Here is a 26,536-nt window from a genome sequence, read left to right on the forward strand (position 1 = left end):
AGTATAAGGACAAATAACTTTACTTGATCTGCCTTACCTGACTCTTATTTTTTGTATAATAATCTTAAAGAACTTGAAATCTGTAACTCAAAAACTGACACAGGTCAGAATATCCCTTATCCATCCAAATGTTACTACAAAATTTACAATGTAGCTGCTAAAATTTTGCTGGAAATATTTCGTTCCTAGTCTCCGTTCTGTCTGCAACCCCACAAAAGCAGTTCACATCCTCTAACAGGTATTTAAATGGGAGGAATTGTACTCAGTCATCTTCACTCTTCCTGAAACAGCATCTTCAAACTGCAGTTTCTAGGTACAGATGGCCTCCTGGCCATTTGAAGAAAACAGTTTGGCAGGGAAGGAGAGATCTAAGGGGAGAGAGGACATTTAGCTTATTAAAGACTGTTTATAGGCAATAGAGCACTGAGCATCCTTCCTTTTCATTAGGTAGGCCAGTCTCTGCAGAGGTGAGAAATCAATGTCACCAGTTCAACAAATGTGCAAGGTGCTCAGTTCAACTGCAGACAAATGATCTTCACCTGTCTCAGCAACGTTCCCCTGCAGTCTGCACTGCGAGATCCCTGAGAATCTCTTTGCACCTCTCTGGCCAATAATGAGTTACCAGTAACAGCTCCCAATGGTCCAAGAGAGATTATAAAGATGGGGGGAACAGTGCCAACTCCTGAGGAATTTAGGTTTAAGGAGCAGGTTAATTGACTATTTTACAAGATTTTAATAAAAAAGAAGCATCATTCTACTGCATCACCCAACCTGATTGTGTCTTGTCTGGGTGAAATGACACACTACCAATATGTGCTTAGCTCAAGCAGTATCTCAGCCAAACTGAGCATTAAGCTTTGGAACCTCAGAAGCCATGAAGCCTGGCTCTCAGCCTGGACAGAAGAGTCAGCTGTTTGAACGGAGTCACTTAAGGGTTGATTTAGGAAAGGGAAGCTAAAAATAGGGAGCAGTTACAACGATAGGATTACTCCTGTTTTGGTTGCTTGTTTCTTGGCCTGATTAAAGCACCTTTGATAGGTAAAACCTATCTTAGGTAAGATCAAAGTTGTCCATTCACAGAGTTGAATTTCACTAGTCAGAATGTACACGAAGTTTTATTTCATGATGAATCTCTTGACAAAACACTTCTCAGAGCTTTACCATCTATGTGACTAGACCCACTTCCTAATGAAGATAACTCCATCAGCCCAGATTCACTTCAGCTTTTGAATTCTTATTGCTGAAAGATTTCCTAGATATAGGTTATCCCTTTTTTTGTGAAAAAATAGAAAAGAATATTTCAGCAGTGGTTGCTTGAGAAGAACTGGTCAGTTTAATACTCAGGAATAGCTTTGTAGTCTCCAATTTCTAAGAGACTGCTCCACTATTCTTTTTCATAACACATGCAGACAAGATGCTGTGAAAAAGATGTATGAGCATTTGAAAGCATAAGCTTGTTTATATTCTAAATTAAATTCTAAATTTAATTCTTTTGCATCCTTCTGCTTGCTTTCTTAGATGCTTTAATTGGTAAAGATTTGCAGGTTCTTGTCAACATAAGAGCAGACAGAGGAATTACAGGTGTATGGATTCTACCATGAAACCAATGATTTCTACTGAGCACAGATTCCTTATGCAACCAGTAACTTTTTTTAAAAAACTATTTAGATTTTATAACACAGCAACATATTATATTAAGCACGCAGTTAACCTTGTTCCAGATGTCTGAAAATTCAGAAAAGGTCTTCAGAAGACTCAGTGCTTCAGTTTTAAGAGACAAAATAATTGTATTTAGTTGGATCACCACTTTGTTTACATCCTTATGTTCGATGATCTGCTTGTCTAAAGGTTTCAGCGCCACCATCCTGGTGAGTTTGTTCTCATCACCTATCTCTAAAGCAACAGCTTGTTCAACCTGGTATAAATTAAACAAGAAAAAAGAAATACACCCACTAGTTTGTTTGTAGTTTTGTTTCTATTTTTAAATCATGGAATGTTCAGTGATGCTCAAATAATAACTACTCCTAGGAACAGACAGAAAGTGCAGAGAAGCATCCACAGGGACACTCCCTGTTCTCAGCTTGGATTTTTACAGAGCTCTATATTAATCATCTCTGAATTACATCAGTCAAATATGCACCACATAAAAGTACAATTGTGCTGTTCTCTCCTACACAACTGCTAAGATCTTTCTGCCTTCTTCTGTGCAGAATTACAATCTATACCCATTCTTGGCTGTAGGAAGTTCTGGAGGAAGTGGAGGGTTGGCTGCTTAGAAATAAGCAAAAATTCTGCCTGACAAAACAGAGTTTAGTCCACATTCTCCTAGTTCTTTTTTTCTTTAATCTTAATTATTATTTATTTGCAGGACTTGAATGTGGGTTTTTTCACTGAAATGAGCTGATCTGTTTTTCATGTCATATCAACAAAATAAAATATTTTTACCAAGACACTTTTCAGCACAGACCTACATGCATATGTGCATATGTTGTTCCCAGATGAGACAATTAAGGCCATATGATTACCAGTACTGTGCATTTTTGTCCTTTAACAAATTTCAGTTTCTATGTAAACCTCAGACCTTCCCAAGGTTTTAGTGCTAATTTTGATGCCAGTTAAAGTATTTTACTGTATGAACTGTAGTATTATAGGTGCCATATGAAGGCTTGCAGTTTAACTTAAAAGAGTTGTTGCCTGGGAAGAGCGATAATAATGTATATTCAGCTGTTAGTACTTACAGATAGTGTTGGTTCTACACTATCATCATCGTACTTGAACAGTATACTTAAAACATTCTTTTAAAGCAACTTTTGATTTTAATATTAGAAACTACCAAACGTAAGATTTATGAACTATTACTCTTATGTTTTATTACTCAGCATAGAGATTAAAAACTAGGCTTTGACTCACAGGAAGATCCACAAAGTAACAAGTGAAAGTATTGGTACAGAATATAATCTTAAGAAATGTCAACCAAAATACCACATCTTTTTAAATAATCAAAATGAAATACTCACCTGCTGCTGTTTATGATGTAAGTAAGCAAATTTCCACAGGGGAATATCTTTGGCTATTGACAGTATGATCTTTACTGCTTTGTTTACAGCACTCTGAAAAAAGCAAAACATTCACCTTGAGCTCACAGAGATATTATGTGAGTGGGGGATGATCCTCCAAACAATACCAAGGTTGAAAAATTATACCTTTATCTTTAAAGGAAATATTCTAAGTAAGCATGACATAGGATCACCCAAAACCACATTTTGTAAGGGGAAAGAGTAGTCCATGAAGTTTTATCACAGTCCTTCCAACTTTATGTGATTTTCAGACAAGAACATAAGAGGCCTTTATGAACAGTAATCATGAATCATTGGGGATTATAACTTAGTTATGGTACTACTTCCCTTAAAAACTGTTATAAACATTGTTATGAGGTATTAATGATAGTTTTCATGTTCACGCTGGAATGCTTGAATACATTTGTCTGAATTTGTGATGGTATAGCCTATAACCTATACAGGCAGCTACATAAATTTTCAGATGACTGTTTCTATGTATGATATTTTAAAATCACACTTTGTGGCCTGATTTCTTACTGACAACACTGTGAAGTCTGCACATGAAACTTGAGAACTAATTCAACTACTGATTTTGACAGTCACCATGCTAAGTGAAAAGTCCACAAATCAACACCATAAACAACTAATACTCTGTGAATAATTTCAGACGTCATAGGATATTGGAAATATATGTGTACAAATATTGCAGAATTAGTATAAGTTTTAAAAAGTGTTTAAATTTTTTCACACTTTAGGCCTTCAGGCTGGTAATATTCTTCTTTACATTTCACTACTGTTGAGTGCTGATTTATGAATGACACTTTAAACAGATTTTATGTTCTGAAAGTTTAAAGAGACTAGGAAGTCAATCAGGCTGTATTGATGGCATTCATTTTTACTTCTTCACTCATTTTGAAATGTTTGCCTCTAAGGAGAGGTTTGTGATTTACTGAGTTAGTGAGATTTGAGAAAAACAGTTCTTTCTTATGCAGTTCCTGCATAACAAACCTGATCCATGGCTTCATGTCCTTAGCATCCAGTGGCATCATGAACTCAAGTGACTTTTTACCTTTTCTTCCCCTTCCTTTTAGTTCTTATACCAGAACTAAACTTGCATATATTGTTTTAAAACAATGCATTTATAAACATTTTATCATAAATGACTGATATGTGCAATCATTTTGTTACCTGAATATCTTCAAGACTTGGTCTCAAAACAATATTTGGAATAGCCAGTTGAACTTCAGCTTTGAACAAAGGAACCCTGTGTGCCTCTACAAACTTAGTTGTCTGATATCTGGAGTCAATAACATGCAATCGATGTCTTAAAGACTCTAAAGAAATCTTCGTGCCTAAATAAATGTAATATTCAAGTGAGGATTATTTTTTACCACAATAAGCTTGAGGGGAAAAAAATCTTTACATTTTATTAAAAAAATTAACCATATCTGAAAAAGACAAACTCACATCTGATCAAAGAGTCAGTATTCTTCTGACAAAGCTGTCCCATCAGGTTATAGTAGCTACAGGCCAGACATTCTTGGCAGCGTGTTTTCTGCTTCATGTCAAGATGTGTACAGGCGAAGGAATCCTGAAGAGTGAAAGGAAAATTCTGAGGAAAACAATCATATTATCCAGCATATAAATTAAATATCAAGTATCTGACTAGGTTGTAAAAGGCTACTTTTTACATTGTAGAGGTCTTACCTCCAGAGTTCTTCCAGCATCTGCTTTCAGACTGTGCTCAAGAATACCTATAAGTTCATACACAGAGCATTCCACCTGTTGGCTCTGCCTACAAAAACAACCTTACAGTCACCCATGGGGAATCAAACATAAGGAATACCCTTTGTCATTTCCCAGGCACACACCCCCAGTCCCACTGCACTTATGTGCAGGGAAACGCCCTTTCAATGTTTTTCAGTTTGTTCCCATTGCTTGGGCATACAAAGATTTTAAGATATTAAAACATGCTGACTAACAAGAAACCCATTTGTCAGATCCTATTATAGCTGAGTCAACTGGACTTCATACCAATTTTTTTAAAAAAGCTTTTTTTCCAGCTATAGCTAATAAAACAGGTTTATCATGACGAGGCAGTAAGATAATCTGTGAAATCAGAAAGTAAAATAAAAGCAAAAGAAATATTAAGAAACAAGCAATTAACATGTGGATGAGATTTCAAGTCCTATCCATCTCCATTTTTCTTGCTACTTGTCAGAATAGTATACGAAAAAATTTAAGAAATGCTAAATAAATGCTAAATGCTAAATGCTGAATACTGTGCTATTTCACAGCTGCTGTGTTCAAGATACTTTGTCACTTCTCCCCAGCATCCTAAGACTATCACTTTGCTCTAGACTACTACTCTGTTACAATAACATTTTAAAAGTAAAATCTCTATGCATACAAAAGTAGTAAGTAAAGAAACCTTCCCAAAAATGGCCTTCAAGTCTGTGCAATTAAGAAACCTACTGAGACAGTTTGGAAGCAGCAGAGATAGCAAGATTTTCTATTTGTTCCAAGAATGAAGTCACATCTATAGGTTTGTCTTCTGGCAAAATTATCAGAGCAGTGTTTGACATGTCCTTCAGAATTCTTTCAATTCTGCATTCCAGGGTATCAGATGCTGCTTTGACTGCATAGTCCAACTCCCTCAGGGTTCTGTAAATATTCTGAATAACTAAACAAGGATAACAAAATAAAAACAAGTCAATGCAAAACACAGACCTCTTCAGTCTCATCTCCCCTTCCTCCCACTCACCTCTGCCTCCTCCCAGGTATTACAATAAAATCAGGATTTAATGGCAATGAAATACGAAATGAAAGCCTGAAACATGATGGACTTGCTGTACTTTTGAATCTTTAACTTAAACTGTTTTATAATAAATAGAACAATATACTTAAAATATCTCTTCTTTTTGGTAACAACATTGTAATGAAAAGGATCAACAAAATAGAACAGAAAACAGAGAGGACACAAGTGCCCAAAAATTATTTTGGTCCTCCTACATACACACGCACCAAAACACAGTACTTTTGTAATTTTAATTAACTTACAAATTAAACGGCTAAAATTCCCCCAGTCAAGACTACAACCTTGTTAAACCATTAGATTTCTTCTTTCATATGTATGACCTAATTTGGAAAGAGATAAACTGACTGCTTTAACAAATGTGTTTATTAAATGAAAGGTAAAATTGACTGTTTCTGAATAGACTGGAAAAATTCTTTCCCTTTCGTATTTCCATTGCAAAATATAAAATACATCACCTGATGTCCTCTGTCACTTTTATTACCATAAGGTATTACATATATGTTTCTACTGTATGTAGAAAGAAATCACTACGATATCTAAGGCACAGATATTTGGTTCTTGTGCTCTGGTCAGGCAAAGGTCAAGTAAAGCTGAAAGGTGACCAGTCCTGCCTTAAGCACTGGTCAGAACCCCGTGAACCATTGCCACATGGCAGAGTCATAAATGAACAGCTGCACAAACCTGTGCCACATTTCACTTTCAGATTTAGACTGTACCTGTTCTTGTTTATATTGCTGCTTTTCCTTAGGAAGAAGAAAAGGGAAAGCCTAACAGCAATCAACCTCAACTGAAAACTAATTTACAAGCATGAGTTATTGTTTTCCCATGAAACTGCAACATAAAAGTCTTGGTGATGGTTTTATATATGCCCATTTCAATAACACTTTAACAACAGTTAATCAATTTTATGCTGTATTTGATAGGGTTAAGGTTGTGTCTTACTGGTTGGGTGGAAAATCTCAGTGCCTAATAAAAAAAATGTTTTCTTGGAAAAAAATTAGGATTTGGGCAAAAACCTCCAACCTTGATTTCAGACATGTCACTTCTAGGATGTTCAGCATAAGTTAAGAAGATTTTTTTATAGAAAAGATATTATCAAAACACCCATGGCTGTTCTCTTGTCACACATTGTTGTAGCAGTTGGGCTAAAATTATCCACCTAAAGTGAAGAGGTCAGTCCACAAAAGTGGGGTATGCCCAGCCTCTGCCCTGGAGGGAGGCCTGCTGAGATAGGGAGATTGCACAACCTCCCAGCAGAATCCCCCTGGAAAAGGCAGCCACCTTTCAGTTACGGTGAGAGAGGACACAGACCCATGATCCTCTTGGAGAACCTATGCAGATCCTTTGTAACCCATTGGCTTTTACCCTCTCACACCGACCCCGGTACCCCTATAAGACCTAGCCCTCTGTCCCTGTGAGACTAGAGTGCTCATCCCTGGCTTCCCCTTCGCGGGGTGCGGACTAATAAAGCTGCCCCATGCAGAACTGCTATATGGGTCCCTTCATCTCTCTCCTCCTGGTCAGGCCTGGAGATTGCCTCGAAGAGCAAAGAGCTGAAATCATGAGCTGATTATCACCAAAGAGCTGACAGCCTCTCTGCAAAGGCACTCCGGTGCCTGAGAGAAAACTACATGGGCTCCGGGAAGACGGTTCTTCGCAGGACCATCTCTCCAGACTGGTTACGGTTTCCTGGGTCTGAGCTACAGATCCCACACCAGCTGCCTCACACAAACACATTTTTCACAGAGAAATAAAAATGAATGCAGGCATCTAAGAGTATGAACAGCTCACCACTTCTTCTCCTACTACCTACATTTATAAATGTTCAGAGAAGTCCATGACAGCTGCATCAGGCCCGGAGTAAGGGCATCCTCAATTTGTCCTATGAATGGCTTCATCAGTGGTTTCAGCACATCAGGGATCCTATTCAGATGTTCCTTATAACTGATCAGCAGGTTCTGGAGTCTGAAACATGCAATCATGCTTATAATGTGCTTCATTCAGATATTTGAAACACACAGAATTTTGGACACATTTTCTGTTAGTAAGATGTGCAAGTTCCGATCTCATCTTAAAAACATGAACCTTTCCCAGCTCTTCCTGACACCAACCAGGCCTCTTTGTCCTTACCAACAGGAGAACCAGACTGAAGAAATAAGTACCTCCAGCAAAGTGACTGTGATCAATTTAGAGAATTTTTCTCCCAAGAAAAATTAACTACAATTTAAAAAAAATATAGAAACAGGAAATTGAAAACATGGCATTTTTGTGTCCTTCTTCCCATCTCACATGACATAGCATGAAATGACACTTCTTCTAAGAAAAATCACGTACAAACCACTTAGAACCCCGAATCCCAAAGAAAAACAGCCCAAAGTCTGAATCAAGGCTTACCAGTATAGCTCCATGAAAATAGAGCTACTCAAAGAAACTGCGTAAACAAGAATTAGAAGCAAAGATAATTCAAAGGTCAGATACATAATGGGTTTGGATTTCTTTTTTATTGCAAACATTATCTGTACTTTTTTTCCCTGTTGGATGGCAAAATCTGGGGCTGTTGCTTTTTGGAGGTCTGTAACACACAGAAGTTTGTCTTGCACATTAAAAATTTATGGTTAATTGTCCTTAAACACTCCACAGAAAATCAATGAAAAATGTTGCATTGTAAGAGTGAAACTGTGAAAACTAACTTTAACAGAAAAAGGGAGGAGAGATTGAAGTACTTATGAAATTCTTTAAATTTCATCCCTTTTTGTCCAATTCTAATTAAGAACTAAAGAACACTCCTCACAAAACATTGCTTTTTTAAGACTGAACATCCCTGTTTAGAGAGTTCTAGAATTAACCATCAGCATCCCTGAGAATAAAAGAACTCTTGCAGCAGAGATTTGGACTGTACAAGAAACAGAAAGAAATTATTTTAAATCAACAAAAGTGATTTTAGGTATTCAACATGAGAGACCAAGTTATAACTTAAGTGATGTATTACCTATACACGTGTTTGGGCAGTGCTGTAATCAAGTGGTAAATTCCAGCTTATTTTTCTAAGAGGAAAAAATCTTATGTTAGGTGTAATGTTTTGCAGTGTAATTGCTATATTAGAGTGCACAGATGCACTCTGGTACTAATAATAGCAGCACCTAAGAGCTCCACTTTACAGCAGCTGTTGAAGTAACAAAACAAAAACATCTAGGCGTTTCCAAGCAATGAGATATGTGTGTAAATAGGAACAACTGCATGTTAATATGCAAATACAGAGGAAAGCAACTAAAATTCAATTAAACTCCATCAAAGAGAAAAATTATAATAAATCAAAAGCAATATATGCAACAGACTTAAAGGTAGGGATTCCCATTTGCAGATGAGAAACAAATCCAGAAAGTGTTCACTCACTCCCTTTGATGTCTTTTGATCTGTTCTTCAGCTGCACACAAGACAAGGACAACATTCGGAACTTCAAAATGCATTTTTCTCAGGTATTTTGTCTCATAAAGTACTTCCAGGACCATTGGGTCTAAGTTTACAAATAATTCCTTCATGTAGAGTGAAAAAAAGAAATAGAAAATAAGACACTAGTTTGGTAGTTAAATGTAGTGTGCTATAACTGGATCATAAAAAGAGATGAAGATGACTGGAGAGAATTTGTAAGAGATACCCATGTTTCTTCTCCAACCTCCCCTACAAGTATATGGGCTTCCCAAAGTATTAATCAGCCAATATCTTACACTGATTTCAATTTCTTGTGACTCCTTCCCTATGCCCTAAGCACTTGGCTCCCATGACATCCCAAGTTTAATTCTTGTTAATTCTTGTTCTGCAGTTGTATTCTCTGGAAGCTAATTTGCCTTTTCATCTCAGTTTCTCCATCAGTAACTAGGGAGAAATATTGTGAAGGATAATCTCTACACTTTTGGGGGCACTAAATGTTATTAAGATGCTACATAAATTTGAAAACTATGTTCTAGTTGTCTATTATGGAATCATTAGTACAAAAAATGCCACATTTTAACCATAATTTCTCTGCACTACAGCAGAAAAAAAAAAAAAAATCTGTGAAGTAAGACTTTCTGCCTCAGCAGTTTTGAAAGCAAATTAATGAATTATTGCAATATATTCAACACAGTGATACTGATCACTGCAGAAAAGACCATGATCTAACAAAAAATTCCTTCCTCAACTAAAATTTTGGTTAACATAGAAAACAAACAAGGAAAAAATATCTAGAGAATGTAGATAAGTCAGTAGTAGATATGTATTTGCTGGACACTGCCTCTTTTACACCCTGAATAAGACAGAAACCTTATAAGAAAGAGACATTATGAGATGTATCATAAATATACACAAAAAGGAAAAAAAATTCCAACTCAAATAGCTCATTTTTTAACCCTATTAAGGTTATTTTGATTTTTTCTTGTCTATCAGTGATATGACCAAAGTAACGTGTGTAATACTACATCATATAACAGTAATACAAAAAATAAATCATATTTACCTCGGTTTCTGGGTGCCTGACAAGTAAGGGAGCACACAGAGCATTCCTAGCCTGGTCAGCAAACCTGCACCAGGCCCTATGATAAACAAGCTCAAATTCCAAAAGAACTGCAGCCATTTTATTGTAGTTCTTGACAACTTTTTTCATTTCCAGTGTCTGCAATTTAGGGGGGAAAAAAGTAAAAGCACCACTTAAACAATTCAATGAGTCTAACACAGTAGAAAGGCCCTCCATTAGGCTTTTCCTCTCAAAAATAGAAAGCTCTAAATTATGCTGTCTTAGAAATGAGGTAAGACACAGAAACACAGCAATATATTTAGGAATTCAATTATTAAGTAGTATTCAACCACTCTAACCAACATAACTCTTTTTCCTGATTTTTCCTCCCAATCTTGCCCATAGAACAAAGTCTATACTATGACCTATACAAGGCACTAATGGCCCAGTGAGAAAGAAAAGTGAGTGTAGAAGTATAAAAGTAAATCACGCATCTGTTAACAACATCCTTGAAAGCTTAGCACAAATCCTACTCTGCTAATTTCCAACCTTCAGAAGTGTGGTTTTCTTTTTAAGAAATGTCATTGGACGGTCAATTTTCCTGAATAACTGCTGAGCCCACATAATCTTCCCTGTTACCTAAAACACAGAAGATACGAGGTTGTATTTTCATTAACTTAAAAACAGTCAAGAAGTAAAGTAATTTTTCTCTCTCCATTACTTCATTCTTACTGGTGGTACATTACGTGGTATAGGTGGATTTTCCTTTTCCTTCTGATAGAGGTTTTGAATAAACTCCAAGTCTTGGCTGTACTGCTGAAGAACAATGATATACTTTTCATTAAGATCAATATTATTTTCTCCTATTTGTTCAAGCTTCATCAGAAATCCCAGCATCTGTTCAGTCTAAAAAGGAAGATAGAGCATTTACTGCAGAAGATAACAGTTCAGAAGGGCATTGTCCATACAGCATTTTATTAATTTAGAATATGCCATGTAAATTTGTAAGTTGTTTTCTAAGAAATACAGAAAAATCCAGACAAGTTTGTGTATTTTATTTCTATATTTTTTCTCACACAGGAGATACATACCCTTGTATAAACCAAGAAACTGTTACCACTACAGTTTGGGATTTTTCTGACTCTCAAATCCTCACTCCTTTTTTTCAGCAAACAGTTGTGATAGAACACCTACATCTTTACTCACACTTCATTAACATCTCATATCATGATCAGGGCCTGAGCCAATGAACAGTATTGACATCAAGGAAACAGATGGCAGACATTATTTCATTACTCCTGCCGGTCAAACAGGAATAACTTAGAAAAGCAACAGAAAACACCAGGATGAAGAAAGAAAATAAACTTCAAAATATAGAGCTATAAAATTGGTATGGAAAGATGGAACATACACTTGGCACCAAGTAAGAATGAACATTCCTTTACAGCAAGCAACTTTTAGAACATTTGTAATAGGCTTGATGTCCTCCAACATTATCTCAGGCAGCCACCAGCACAGCACAGAACACTGGCAGTAATGAAGGAGTTTAGTAGGAGCTATGGGTACTCAGCCCTTCTGAGCACGAGAAGCAGGGGGTTGCATTTGTAACATAACTTACAGTTACGGCCTTCTCAAACCAGGAATCCACAAATTCCTGTATAGATTCATACAGTGCTGCAATTTGGTTCTTAAATTCAAGGTAATCTTTTTCAAACTAGAATAAGAGCAAAAGAAAAAAAAATCATCTGTAGTGCCACTTTCATTTTACAAAAAAACCCTTTCTCTGAAGCTTTTTGGGAATCTATCTACCCGGTGCATGTGTTCAGCACTGCATTAAAAACAACAGGAACAACACCAGCAACAAAGGCTCTAAGCAAAGCAAACAAAACTGTGTTAGGTTAAATAATTAAAACCTCATCTTCATGGACACAAAGGAGCATGGAGGAATACAGACAGGCCGAGGAAAACTCATAACCTCATCAGAGAGAACAGAGCACGCTCATCAGCGACTTGCAGCCCTGCCACAGGAGAGTGCTCAGCTTACTGTCCAGGTATGAAACCATCAAAGGTGAGCAAACTGGCAGGCTCTCTAGAGCACCTTACACACTAAGGGAAGCTATTACCAAATCTGGCAGCTCTTACAAGTAATTTGGGTATTTATCTGTAGAAATTTTTCTTAGGAGTCCCAAATAATGGTGTGCTAACAAAAAGAGAAAGCTTCTCTCAAAGAGAGCACTGCACAAGCTTGGGAAGACAGTCCATAATAGATATTGCTCCAAACACGCAGGTGTAGACAAGCCATGCCATTTTTTAGCCCCTCCAAATTCCAGTGAACAGTAAATGCCCTCTTTCACAAAAGAGCCACGCAGCAAGTATTAGAGAAACATAAGCCATCAAACAGTCAGAAGAAAGCCACAAGTATTCCAGGTTAAATGTTTAAAGGAAAGTTAATGACAGTGGCAAGCTTTAGTACAGGAAGGCAGGAGAGTAAGTCAACACTTCTAGAACTTCTATTGTGAGACCATTAACTCTGCAAAACAAGCAGGCTATAGCTCAAACAAAGCAGCTCAATTCCAGCCTGTGCAGCATGTATTAAAACATGAGACTGGAGCATTTGAAAAGCCACTTTAGCTTTTATCATTCTGTTCAGCACTTGGAGTGATATCATTCTCTTCTCCTCCTAAAATGAGCCTTTACTAACTTTTCTAGAATACTGCCATCACTATTATTTTTTAATAATACTGAGTATAACTTATTATTAGAGAAACTGTATTTAGTGTGTTAATATACCTAAATTAGTTTTCTTTCTGCAGTTCAAAATACATCCATCTCAAAACAATCAAGTTTAGAAAAAATTGTTTGTAGCTTTACCTATCACACAAAACCTAGCTCACAAAAAGTTAACAAAAACATTTGAAGTAAAAAGCAAATTTACCCTAACACTTTCAATTTGTATTAAAAGGTATGAGAGTATTGGTATTACAGTTACTGAAAAATAATATATGCATTGTTATAATATCCAACATTCTTTGCAAAACTCTGGTGAAAAGTACAGAATTAACAGAATAATTGTCACACAAGTGCTGAATATAAGTACCTCTTTTTTCCTGTGGTCCAGAACATCATACTGTTTGGATTTCATGTTTGTAGCAATGCTCTGGTATTGAGAAGTGATCTCTTCAATGCCTTCTATTTTTACACGCTGGAGCCCTAAAAGGCTTTCCATAGTACTGCTCATGTCTGAAATTTTCTCCAAACGTTTACAGAAGGTTTCAAATTTTCCAAATATATAGTTTTCACTAACAATAAAAAAAACAACAGAGGGATTTTTTATGAAAATCTCTTTGCAACAGATTTATTTAACCCACATATATCCTACCAGAGCTGCTATCAAGTTTCACACCACAAAAAAATCATACTGTAATGATTACATATCAACAAAAAAACCCCTTCAATTCATGTATATAAACCAGAAAATGCTTAATCCTTACAGATGTCATTAAAAACTCTTTACCACATTTCACAGGAGTAACTCTTTCAAATAAGACATTTGCAGAAGAAAATGTGAATGCACAATACTGAGAAACACCCCATGATTTAAGTGCCAGTACAGGTAAAACACTCCTTGGCATTGTGATCGAGAACCCAGCTCAACGCTGACTGAATTCCCTGAGAGTGTTTTCACTTACATTCATGATTCAAATTTGTTAGGATTTCATACCATACACATACATTTGTATTCAATTAATAAATTCATAAATTCCCCTGAAGTTCCCTTGGACTTCTACTGAATCAACAAGTGACTGGCAAAAACCTGGTTTATTCCTGAATAAAAATAAAAAACACACTCTGCAAGATCACGTTCTGATTATAATAAGTACTTCATTTTAATTGAATATATAGCTTTTCTGTTAGCCAGCAGATATAATTACATCTCATTTATAAATTGTACACATCAATATGATTCAATACTGGAGTGAATTATAGACCTGATATCAAATTGCCTGTCACTTGGATTTTCCTTTAGCTCCTCCCTAATTTTCTGAAAGGACGTTTGGTACTTTTCTTTGAGGGAAATGCATTGTTGTATCCTCTTCAGCAATTCTTCCCTGAAGAAGAAAATACAGAAGACAGAGAATCATCCTAAGGTCTTCAAAAGAGCATAAATACAAATGAAATATTTCAGTCAAACATGCAACTTTACAAAATAAGAACACAAAATTATATATTATATGAAAAACATTCAAATTATGATGTTTACATCAGAAGTTTTTTACTTAAACCTGTTATCTAGATTGGATATTTTTATCTTAGGGTTCATTGTCATCAATCCAAAACTTTCATGGCATACACCACAAAGGGTCTATGCTGGGTTAATGCTGGCTACTGAATGCTTGCAGTTTGGCCATTTCTCGTCTTCTGTATCAAGTATTGCTGATAGGTTTTCCTTTGTTTGTTTCCTTCTTTTTTCTAAGCAGACAGGATTAGAGAAATATTTTTCCACACTAAAATAAGCATGAGGAGTCTTTTTTTTAAAAGAAGATACACCAAGAAGAACTTAGTTCCTAAGGCCAAATACAGTTACATTTTATACACAGCTGTTCATTAACCCTGAGGTACCACACGAGATATATAGATGAGGCATGGAAACGAGCCATAAGCCATTTGCCCAGGGCTGTTGCTCCACTTTGGCTTTGTCTTTCATCTTCCAAAAGATCATTGGGAATTAAAATTGTAGTCAAATTTATAGGCTGAAACCATTAACTGGGACAGAGAAAAACTTTCGCAGGGATAGCAAGAGCAATTAAGGAAATGAGAAGAATGTCTCAGAAATAAAGTCTGCTAGAATAAACAAAAATGTACTCTACTTTTATTTACATTAATTCTTTAGAATAAACATAATCAGTACTTAATTGATTACAGGTAATTTCTGAAAAATTCCCTTTATCTACACCAAAATACAGGGGAAGTCAAAATGGTTAGATTTACTTTTGTCTCCTAGCCTGTTACCTCAGAGTCACCTTCGACTTGGCTGGAATTTAAGCAGAGACATCCTGACTATCTGCTTTGATGAGGCTTGTAACACCTTTTCATGTCAATACCCATAATCTTACTCCAGAGTTAGACTATTCCAAGAGACTATTCCAACTATTAATTTTCTAGCTGACAGCTTCAGATGTCATGTTCATCTTAACTTCTCTCTGTGATTCCCCCTTCTTTTTTGCATGAAAATAATTGACCTGCTCTTATGTGTTCTGCCTATGTTATCTGCACTTGTCACCCTTCAGATACACTTTTCTGCCAGTGACATCAGAATTCGCCACCCAATGGATAAGTTTCATACAAACACTTCTGTGCTCCCATTTATGCTGTGTATAGCACTCAGACAAGCAGCTGTAGAGCAGCTAACTCATCCCTTCCCTGAAATGTCCCAAATACAACTGAATTGTGATTTCGGTCACAAAAATTGGATATTGTTCCCTTCCTCAAACTGACTTTCATGTCCAGTAAAAGCAAAATATAAATCTTGGATGGAATTTTGCCAGTCTGTCCTTGGAGCTTTTTTATGAAGAATTTAAGCTCCCGGTTCAAATTTCTTGAATGTGTTTTGGTCTAAAAAAATCCATGGGGACAATATATCAAGTGTTGTATACTAGTATGTATTACATGGTTTCCAATAACAGGTTTTCTCACACAGTAAATTTGTTTTTGCAGAGTACTTAATTCTACACAGAAATAGTAGTCACCAGCTTAAAATTAACATAGGAATCACTGCCTAATAGGAGGACAAAGGGCTACGTAAATTTACCTATTAATAATCTTGATGACTAATCTACAATTTTACTTCTAGTGCCAACAACAGTAGTTGAAATTACTAAAGTTCTATCACCTGTCCAGGTCCCAGATTTTTGAAACACCTTCACATAGATAGGTTTTGCATGTGTTAATCATTTGATTGGTGATTTTAAGAAACAGGGATGTCATGTGCTCTGACGTGTTGTAGTACGGTGATGTACAGTAGATCATACAGACAGTGTTCATTAGACTGGGAATGTGCTCCATCACTGTTACCTATAACAGCAAAAGAATGGGGAAGTCAGCAATCTGAATTTCCTGAAATTCAACACAGTGGAAAATGTGACAGCTCTGGGAATATGTTTATCAGTGGACAATCATCTTTTTGTGTTCTTGTAGACAGATCATTACAAAATGGACCATCCAATTCACTTGTGGAGACCCATCACACCATGACCAAGACAAAAATGTGGGAAAAGGGTAATGAATAAATGAATAGGTCTTTTACACAGCAGGATTTTCCACAGGAAAACCAGAGGCTGTACTCTGCTTGGCCATGGCCTCCAGTACGTGAAGGTGCAGAGGAACATAATACCTGAGGAAAAGAGGTGATACCCTGCTACAGAAGAGTAGGTCTGCTGTAGAAATGACAAGGAGAAAGTTGGCCTTTGCTTGTTTTGCCAAGGTCTGTACAGAAGAGAAATCCAGCAGGAGGCAAGGCAACAATAATCTCACTCTTACTGGATACTGAACTACAGAGTTTTCTGTCCCAAGGAAATATTTCACAGAAATACACTGAGAACCCAGAACAAGAGACAGTGACTGGTCTAGAAAAGGATAAAAAAAGTATGGTATCTAAAGGTCAAGTCCAATATGATGGAACAGTGAATATTTGCAGAAGAGCAGTGTAAAATAACACAATGGATGCAAAAGAGATAAAGCTTTGAAAATATTATTTAGAAAAATTGCTACCAGCTGGATTATGTGTAAATGTTCTGAACTATGTAAGCTTAGACAATTTTGTCTAGTGTCAGTATAACGAAAATTCATGTTCTCACTTAAAAAAATGAACTCTGAGACCCATATGGTTATGAAAATAAGTTTTATGAACCAGGATAACAGTGCTACCTACAAGAGAAACAGCTTTAACCTGTAAAATAAGTGGAAGCTGACCAATTTTAGCTCAACCAAAGGTTTAAGATCATTTTATGACTTTTGCAATGAAACAATCACAAGTAACTCCTAACTAAAGCATGCAGACAGAGGTACCATACGTAAGACTCAAGCTCACAAAGGCAACTCAGCTCATTACTGGGTTAGAAAAGCACAATCTGATGCTTAGTTTTTTCATACCCTTTAATTAATCTTCTGGAATGATAACTACTTCTTACACCAAAAAAAAGGTATTATTATCGCTGGCTAGTTTAAAATCAGTAAGCTCAATTCACTAATGCCTAAGGAGTTAAGTTGTCCACTAATAATTAAGTGTAAGAGTTATATATTAAAAGGAAAAATAGCTGTTTTATAGCAACAAAAGCCCTTTGTTCCTTTTCTGAATTTCACATTAACTGCCTTTACAAGACTTACAGGTGAAGCATTTGCAAGTGGACTGAAAAATTTATCCAATGTATATAAATATCTCACGTTGTCCTTAGCTTCATTGGCAGCAATTGTTATACTACCATCCTGAAGGGATGAGAAAAAAAGAAAGGAATAGAATTATTAGTGTGAAAATTTTCTGAACAAGTTCTTTCTCTTTTATAGAACACAAGACTACGATTCCATCTTGCAAACATTTTCCCACAGAAATGCTTTCAAATATGCTATTTATTTTTCACATAGGAAATAGCTGCTTTTACATGCAAAAATAGGTAAGATCTTCCTGGTGGTCAGCAACATTTTGGATGTGGTTTAAAGCAAAACCTTACTTAGACCCACAAAGTTTTTTCCTCCTCATGGATCCAACTTAGATTTTAGAATGGTTTCAGCACAGGACCCACTCTACTAAACTTAGACAAGATCCCTGAAATGTACCAGGGTGCTTACTAAACAATGAGTTCGCAACTAATGCCTGTATATCCTTATGTTCATGTCAGGTGGAACTATCCAGTACTTAGGGGGCTAGTTTTTAGGAAGAAAGAAAACTAGTTCATCACCTTTGGCTTGTACTGGCTCTGTACAGACACTTTTATCCAAATTCCATCTATCATAAAAGTCTGCAAATATGGTAATCACAAAATCAAAAACTTTTCCTGGTCTATTCTTAAAACAGTAGAATACTTTCTTAAGCAATAGAAGACCTACATTCTGGGGGGTGGGGCTGGGTGGGGGTCTCATTTACTGTAAATGGTCCACAGCTTATTTTCTGTCTTGCCTACAATTTTGCCTGATAAGTTTCCATTACAGATATCCACTTACATGAAGTAGCAGTTATGCCACTAAAAGTCAGCTCTCAACAATTCTGAAAGCATTATGATGGACTTTCAGACTTCTACAGTTGGCCTGCACAGAGTCCAGCTTGTGAGAGACAGAAAAATGTTGTAAAACTGCTTTACTTTCGCACAACCATGCTATCTATTATGTTAATGAAAGACACATTACAAAAGCACTGACTTCTTTTCAAGTTATCTATTTAATTTCGGAATCATTGATGCTGTATGTTCCAACAAATGGATAATAAACCATAGTGCAGAACCACAATAAACACTCAAAGCTACTTTTATTTTTAGCACTGTGTTCAGTTCTGTATATATGACAAATTGAGTACCATAATAATTTAAAATTTTAATTAGAAAGTAATAATTACCAGTTCTTTCCATTGCTTTAATGTCTTTGATCTTGCTGCCTGAAGAATACTTATAATTTTCTTTACTCTTGAACTCTTGATCTCATCTAAAAGGCTTTGAAGAAAGAAACATACTTAATACTCTCTCTGGAATAAAAGTTTACCCTTATTTTTTAAAAATCCTTTTTTTTAAGACTCTGTGAGAAATAATGCAGGGATTTTACCTGTTAAATGATGACATTCTTGACTTCCAGTGTTCCAGCTCTGCAGATGGACCAACATCATCAGCTTCTCTTCTTATTTGTTCACCCTCCACTAAAACCTGTCTGATCTGTTTGGTCCAAATCATGACCACTTCTTCAAGTTTCTCAGTGACCTCTGTGTTAGTGCCTTCAAAATCATAGAATTGGACAGTTTTATAAGCACCAAGAAATAAATACAGAAATTTAAACTACGGAAGAGAAATGTTCTTGTCAAACATAATCTGAAACTATGTAAACTCAGCATATTTGAATCACCAACCAGCAGGAAAAGATTAAGATTTTAAAAACAAGATACACAGGCGTAATACTTGTATCTACCTACTCTGTTACTATTGCATATCCTTTACAATGGAAACAGTTAGAAATACAGTGAGTTCATACGAAATGGTAGAAAGCTATTGTTGAAAGAGACGTAACTACTCTCTTTCTTACAAAAACATGTATTTCTATAATTTTTTTTTTTATAAATACATCTGGTTTTGTTCCCAGAGTCAGATAACATTGGATAGGATTTTTCCAGTATCAAAGAAAGTGAATAGCACACACACTAGTATATGGATTCACTCAGCAACTACTTGGCCAGTAAACTAGGAGGGATACAGACAACTGCTTGCATGATATATCAAGCAACTACCTAATTCTTTAAGATCTGTGAACTAAATATGGGAAAATGATTGATGGTTTTATAATTATACAATCAGAAACCTGGCAAGAGTTAGCAGAAAAATGTATACTGCTCAGGGAAGATGCATTAATTCTTCAAAGTAAATTTTTACTAATGACATAACATTTATTTTATAAACAGCATCACTGCGTTTGCTTTGGTGTAGGAATTACTCACCCGCAGTTATGTAGTCAGATGGGTTCTGTAAGTTTCTGACATAAATATCAATATCCACTTTTGTGAGCTGAATTTTATCTTCTATATTCTGTCTAGATGATGACAAAGTACCCACAAATTTATGCACTGAATACAGAAACTCTTGTATCTGGCTGTTCTTCAAGCCTTCTTTTACAGCTCCCCAGTTCTGATTATTTTATGATTTATGCAAAAAAAAAAAAAAAAAAGTGAAGATCACACTTTCTTCTTTTTTTTTTGACACAAAAGGTATTTTTCTTTAGAAAAGTATTTCTTATTCATGGCAGTATACAAAGAGTTATCAACATGCCCTTTAAAAAATACCCATCAGTACTTTAAAGTGTGCATTGATTTAGTTAGTCTGTTAGACAAGAAAAATAAGCAAGAAGCTCTAAAAAATATAAGTCTCTGACTTCACTCTGACTTCACTCTGAAGTCAGCAGTCACTGATTTCTCTACTCAATTGTATTTTTTTTTTAGGTTGTTTTTTTTTTTCTCCTTCTGAACAGAGAAAACAGACTCTTATCTCCCTTTCTGCTCCTGGGGAGAAAAAACGACAGTGTGTGGTAACAGCACACAACACCATCATTCTCAGCAGACACTGAGCTTCTTTGTATTTCCCACCTCTGAATGTGTGCTTCCAGAGGCAACTGAACCAACTGTGATGCTTTGTGAGTGCCACACAATAAATGCCACAATATCAAAGAAGCTGGATATTCCAGATATAATACAGAGTTTGCTGTCCATGTTCCAGAATAGTCATGGACTGATCCCTTGTGCTGCCAGAAGGACTTGACACTTCTTTCAATCCAGGCCTAATCTAGTTTTCATCAAGTCATCACCGTTTTCACCTTAGTATGGTTGCTGTGTTATATTCTCCTTTGTCATAATAATTAAAGCTGGTACTATTGCTTGAAAATAAACAGCAGACACATGAATTTCAAACATTGGTATACAAATTGCATGACTCTCATAAAGGCCTATATTAGACTTGTATCTTCTTATATCCTCTGTTTTAGGTCCAACTGATGCACAAACAGAACTGCAGCAGCAACATGCCTTACTTCCACGTGTTCTTGAGAAAAAAAGACTGATTGTTTGATTACCTGCTGGGATTTAAGTGCTGGTATCATGATCTGGGACAAGAAAAATTCCAGGCCCTGAAGGATATTTCCATTAGTACAATCAAGCATGCCAAAATTCACCTCCTTTGGAAAGAAACAAAAATTAACACAATGCATGTAAACTTCTGCAGCATTACACTATCTGAGTGAAATTTAGATACATGCAGACACATATACAGCCCATAACTAGTAACATGAGTATCTCTGAAAGTCAGAGAAGGCTGTTAAAGTACTGTTCTTATACACAATAAACTATGAGAGGCCGGAAAACCTTATGTTAGTTTCAAGAATTATCTTTATTTTAAAAGTCTAAAAGATACAACTTAAGTGCAGCATTTCCATAATTTAGGGTCATTACTTAAAATAAAATCTTCCAATTTATGTCTTTATTCCCTATTGTCATTAAAATTTATATCTTAATGACTAATTAATAATGATTTTTATTAATTAAAACCTTGAGGTTTAATAATAATGAAGTAGCTAATTTATAAATCATTAGAATTTTACTTCAATACAAATGCTTACTCTTATGAAAAAGAACTGTCAATCATACAATGAGACATTTTCATATCAGCATTCCCTACTTTTTTTTTCTGACTCCAGTTGTATGAATAAAGGTCTGAGAAAATATTAAGTAAACTGCGAACACTGCATGATTTTGGTCTTACCTGGGAGACATTTGATGCAGTTATAACTTCATCTGATGTCCTTAGGAAAAATGCACAAGTTCCTGTAAAGTCCTGTAAATAGGACCAAATGCATACAGTTAAAAAGAATACATGTATACAGTAAAAGTAATTTACTTTAAAATTTACTTATCCTAAAAGTGTGCTGAAAACGAAATTGTAGAAAATCAATTACTCAAAAAGTGAACTGTTTGCAGGATATTTGAAAATCTGTCCCTCTCAAATCAGACACTGTTTTTTCCCTGTCTGACATAAGAACATTAAAAATGCACTTTTGGACAGACCGGTTCAGTATTGCACCTCTACTAAGAAAATGCAGTTCGGGGAGAGCGTGTGAACTAGGCTATTTCCTATTATTGTACTTGAATGATGCTTATTTTTATCTATTTATCCATTAAACCTAACAAAAAACCTAATAATAATTCAACCGCAACAATTCTGAAAAGCCATTCTAGTTGGTCCAATTGGCAGAGGAATGAACCTCACTTTTCCCCTGGAAGCAAGAAAGAATTCTTCTGCTGTGTCTTTCCTGGCATTACAATGTTAACATAAGCTCTTTGGGGCCAACAAAAAGCAACAACAATAACAACCAAAATGAAAACCGAAGCATCACCATGTCTTATTCAAAGACCATTGTATACAGAAGACCCAATTTCCCCCAAAAGAGATGGAGAAAACTAAAATTAATCAGAAATCTTAATGAAAAATCTGAATATGTTGTTGAATAATGCTTAGATATTACAGGGAGGAGGTTATTATAAGAATTTGAATGGAATAAAGGATATGTTAAAGGTATTTTTTGAGTAATGTGCAGTATTATTCGGTGAAAGGGCATAAAAAGCCACTGAAGAAATGCACTTTTAAACTAGAAGTGCACAAGCCCTGGAAAATACTTAAATGCAGTCATTAAAAAAAATGTGAGGATCTGCAACTTTTTAACAAGGGTTTATTTGACCTACTCTCCTCTCAGATAGTCAGATCACTACTCCTTTACTGATGAAGGCCAACCTCAGCTCAAGAAACGCTGAGAAATCCTGCATTATGAGAATAGAGACTAAGTACTTATATATCTGTCCAAGAATTTAAAAAAATTGTATAAAACTGCACAACTGTTATGCCTTTTCAATATTTTACTTTTTAAATGTCATCTAATGAATTGTTTCAACCATACCTCAGTGGAACCCATGGTAATAAATAACTTCTTCTGAGGCAAACTGTTTGTTGACCCATCTGATCTCGATGCATTCAACTTTTGCTAGCAATTAAATTATAAATAAGAGGTTAATAAAATAAAAACTGTATCATACAAATACTTCATCCATTTGAATATGTGAATTACAACTAAGTCCATTCTGATTCAGTTTGTAATTCCCAGATAGAAGTCATGAGTTTTGCATTTTCTGGAGAATAAGCTTTGCCTGAATCTTACAGTCCCCAGTAAACAGTTTCACAGCCCCATTCATTCAGAAAAAAAAAAAAATCAAACAAGAAGGGGGAAAAGTCTTAGAAAATAGAATGAAATTAAATCTGAAGTGTTTCCTCGTGCAACTTCCTCTGTGAAAACAAACTGAGTGTCTCACAAAAAGAATCATATGCTTGGTCTGCAAAGTCATACTGTAACTGTGAATGGGACTCACAAGCAATGCCATCAGCTCAATCCTGCCAACAACGCAGTGAAATTTAGCTTTCTGCCCATTTCTTTAACCATACATCACAGAAAAGCTTTCTCTCCGAGAAGCCTTGCTGCCACTCATCCCTCTCCACTGAGATGTATCTACAACCTCTTCTCTTTGAAGCAGCAAAAAAGCTTAAACCTAATAAAGACCGGCTTCCCCCTAAGTTTGTATCATGCATTTGGGAAAATGATCTGTTGAAACTTGGAAAAATGTGACAGAAAATAATGCGGGAGATGCTTGCAGGTATATTTCTCTTTAAAGGTGAGGAGAGCCTTCTTCCTAGAAAGTCAAGTGTTCAGCTCCTGCTGGACTAACCTGTAATATGTGATACACAGTGGTGGCTCCTCACTTCCACCCCAAATCAGCATCTACTGACCCCTATGCACAGTTTCAAATGAACACCATGAACCTAAGTTGGCAAAAAAGAGATATGGGAAGCATATCTTTGATATGGATCCTTGATAAATCTTGGTAAGGACATGTCTACTACTCAAGCCCATAGTCTGCCCTGGCCAGTATTTTGTCTCCAAGAACAGGGCAAGCACGTCTAATACTGCCCTTGAGTAATCCCCAATTCTCCAATGTGTTTGAAATCAAACTGTTGACAGAACAGCCAAATTAATGAGATCTCTTCACTCATCAGAATGCGGTGGAAGATGCCAGAGATGCCATTCATACTTCCCATCAGAAACATTTTTATGCTATGCTGCTTCTGAAACAGAACTCTCAGAACAGAATAGAAATATTTTATCGTTAAAAGGGTCAAAATAAAACAAAATTAGATACAGCAATGAAGTGTTTCATTTAACCCAGGCTGGGCATTTATTTCTGACTTGTCAGTTAAGGAAAACAATGTCAAGATTTTTAGTTTCATCTTGATTTAAGTGAGAGAACAAGACATTTATCCCAGAAATGTGCATGCCTAGTCCCAGTGAAACGAAAAACTGATTAAACTGTTTTGACAACAGAGATCATTCAGTGCTTTGCAAAATCTCTAAGCAATTCCAGCGAATTCTGTGAATACTCAAAAGTTCTTTTAATTTATCCAAGTTGTAATAATTCCGTAATTCACTCTTGCATTTAACTGACAATCAAGAATTATCAATCAGTTTTTCTCCTCAACGAGCCCAAAATACCACCACAGGCTGAGTTAGCTCTCCCTACCATGGCTCCTCACTGGCATAATTTGAAAGGACTGATGAAGGACTTCTGCAGTTCTGGAAGCCCACAACAGTCATGTTTGACAATGTCAAGGTCACTTGGCACCTTCTGATATCACACATGCAGTGGAAGATGAACAAATTATTTTGCTCTTTATGCAGAGGCTTCTCCTTCTCAAAGGGAGAAAAATACATCTTGGGGACCACAACTGCCTTACTTCTAGTCACAGTTTTCCAAGCTTATTTTCTGCAGAATGGGATAGACCTGAACATGAGGCCACCTTAATTTAGAAAGAAATTGCATCATTTTTCACCCTCCTGAATGAGTGCTTTGTCCATAGTGGAGTTGGTGCAGTTCAAACCAAAAGAAGACAAACTGGTTCTTACACAGGCAGCTCCCCCAGTCCTGTAATACTTATCCTAGCTAATCTAGTATTTTAAACTCTGAATAGCATGAACACTTTGTCTCAGTTATCTTCACCATTTTTGAAGTCTGAATTTTTACTCTACTTGGCCATTTTTAAGTCTTCTTTTATGAAAACAAGAACAGTATCAAACTCTGCCACAAGGCACCCTCCCATTTCCATGTAAGCCAAGATGTAAACATTTAAACAATGAGATCCAAGCTCTTTGCACACTGGCATACATAGCAAAAAAAAAAAAAAAACCAGTCAAGATTTTTTTGAATTTTGCAACAGTCACGTGATTTATTTTTTTAAAAATGCAAATTTGCTTTTGCAGAAACAGTAACAGAAACATACCTGCGATACATCTTGGTAAAAGAAGAGCAACTTTTTAAGTCCACTAGGGGCAAAGAATTGTTCTATTAGTTGAAACTAGAAAAAAAATTAAAAATTACACTTGTAGTTAATTGTGAGGCAGTTTCAAAACACTGAAAATTTTGGAAATATTTCTTGTAGTAACAATTTAATTAATATTTACCTTGTCATCAGAAATAATAGTCTCCTCCACTTGCTGCTCACTCAAGTCTATCCCATCTGCTAATCTTGATATCAAATACCTGTGTCTTCCATCTATCTGAGCTCTTCTCTCCTCTTTGGTTACTTTGGCTTGCTTGGCTAGTTCTTTTCTACTTTCACTGGAAAGTACTATACTTTTTTTAACAGTGGTCTACAAAATAGAAGTTTGTTATAGAGAGATTACTTTTCCACACTTAAGGATTCTATTTTAGACTGGTGATCTTTAAGCTGGTTTCATAAACTACTTTAAGCAAGAACATCAAAAAATTACATGTAAGGAATGTATACGGAAAAGAACAGTAATAATTAACTAGTTAGGCCAGAATTATTTCTCACTATAAAGCTGCTACTATGAAAACTACATGTCTGGAACTTCAGCTCAGGAATTCAGAACCAAATGTGGATCCAGGCTAAGGTCAAAATACAACTTTAGCACAATAAAGGCTCTGATTCAAATCTCAGCTTTGTGAATCCAGGTTCCAAACTTCTGTATGTCCATATTCCAGATTTGGGATTGATCTCTATACTGCCAGCATTTTCATATACAGTATCAAGTTATTACCTTAAAGGAAATAAATAAACCAAATCACTATAAAATCAGTTACCACAGGAACAAATATACAATTGATGATTAATATACAGATCATATAAAGGAAGCAGCACAATTATAAAGAGATTTATGAAAGGATTGTGAGGAACGAGACAACTCTTAGAAAAATTAAAATAATTTATTAAAACAGAAAAATTGAAAAATTACAAAAATCAGAAAAATATAAAAATTTGGGATCCTAGTGGCTCAAGAGGTATGCCCAGGAATGCAGGGATTAGAGATCTTTGGGCT

The 26,536-nt window shown here is 35.8% G+C and overlaps 1 protein-coding gene across 1 annotated transcript in view; it reads right to left on the reverse strand.

Moving 5' to 3' along the window:
• The window catches only part of LOC116448873 (dynein heavy chain 5, axonemal-like), a 151,934-nt gene extending 126,389 nt beyond the window's left edge, over window positions 1-25,545 (reverse strand). Inside the window, exons 1-23 of the mRNA XM_032119892.1 lie at window positions 25,477-25,545; window positions 23,051-23,134; window positions 21,862-21,933; window positions 21,176-21,277; window positions 20,052-20,238; window positions 19,172-19,337; window positions 18,969-19,062; window positions 17,750-17,848; window positions 16,257-16,438; window positions 14,356-14,475; window positions 13,464-13,665; window positions 11,985-12,080; window positions 11,099-11,272; window positions 10,916-11,005; window positions 10,370-10,525; window positions 9,271-9,410; window positions 7,691-7,842; window positions 5,535-5,742; window positions 4,767-4,854; window positions 4,527-4,650; window positions 4,248-4,411; window positions 3,018-3,110; window positions 1,712-1,915 (exon numbers count right to left, since the gene is read on the reverse strand). Of these exons, the coding sequence (XP_031975783.1) occupies window positions 1,712-1,915; window positions 3,018-3,110; window positions 4,248-4,411; window positions 4,527-4,650; window positions 4,767-4,854; window positions 5,535-5,742; window positions 7,691-7,842; window positions 9,271-9,410; window positions 10,370-10,525; window positions 10,916-11,005; window positions 11,099-11,272; window positions 11,985-12,080; window positions 13,464-13,665; window positions 14,356-14,475; window positions 16,257-16,438; window positions 17,750-17,848; window positions 18,969-19,062; window positions 19,172-19,337; window positions 20,052-20,238; window positions 21,176-21,277; window positions 21,862-21,933; window positions 23,051-23,065 (2,928 nt within the window). The 5' untranslated portion in view covers window positions 23,066-23,134; window positions 25,477-25,545. The remainder of the gene's footprint in view (window positions 1-1,711; window positions 1,916-3,017; window positions 3,111-4,247; window positions 4,412-4,526; window positions 4,651-4,766; window positions 4,855-5,534; window positions 5,743-7,690; window positions 7,843-9,270; window positions 9,411-10,369; window positions 10,526-10,915; window positions 11,006-11,098; window positions 11,273-11,984; window positions 12,081-13,463; window positions 13,666-14,355; window positions 14,476-16,256; window positions 16,439-17,749; window positions 17,849-18,968; window positions 19,063-19,171; window positions 19,338-20,051; window positions 20,239-21,175; window positions 21,278-21,861; window positions 21,934-23,050; window positions 23,135-25,476) is intronic.
• Window positions 25,546-26,536: the final 991 nt, after the last annotated feature.

Source organism: Corvus moneduloides, chromosome 1, assembly GCF_009650955.1.
Source record: "Corvus moneduloides isolate bCorMon1 chromosome 1, bCorMon1.pri, whole genome shotgun sequence".
Classification (NCBI taxonomy): Eukaryota; Metazoa; Chordata; class Aves; order Passeriformes; family Corvidae; genus Corvus; species Corvus moneduloides.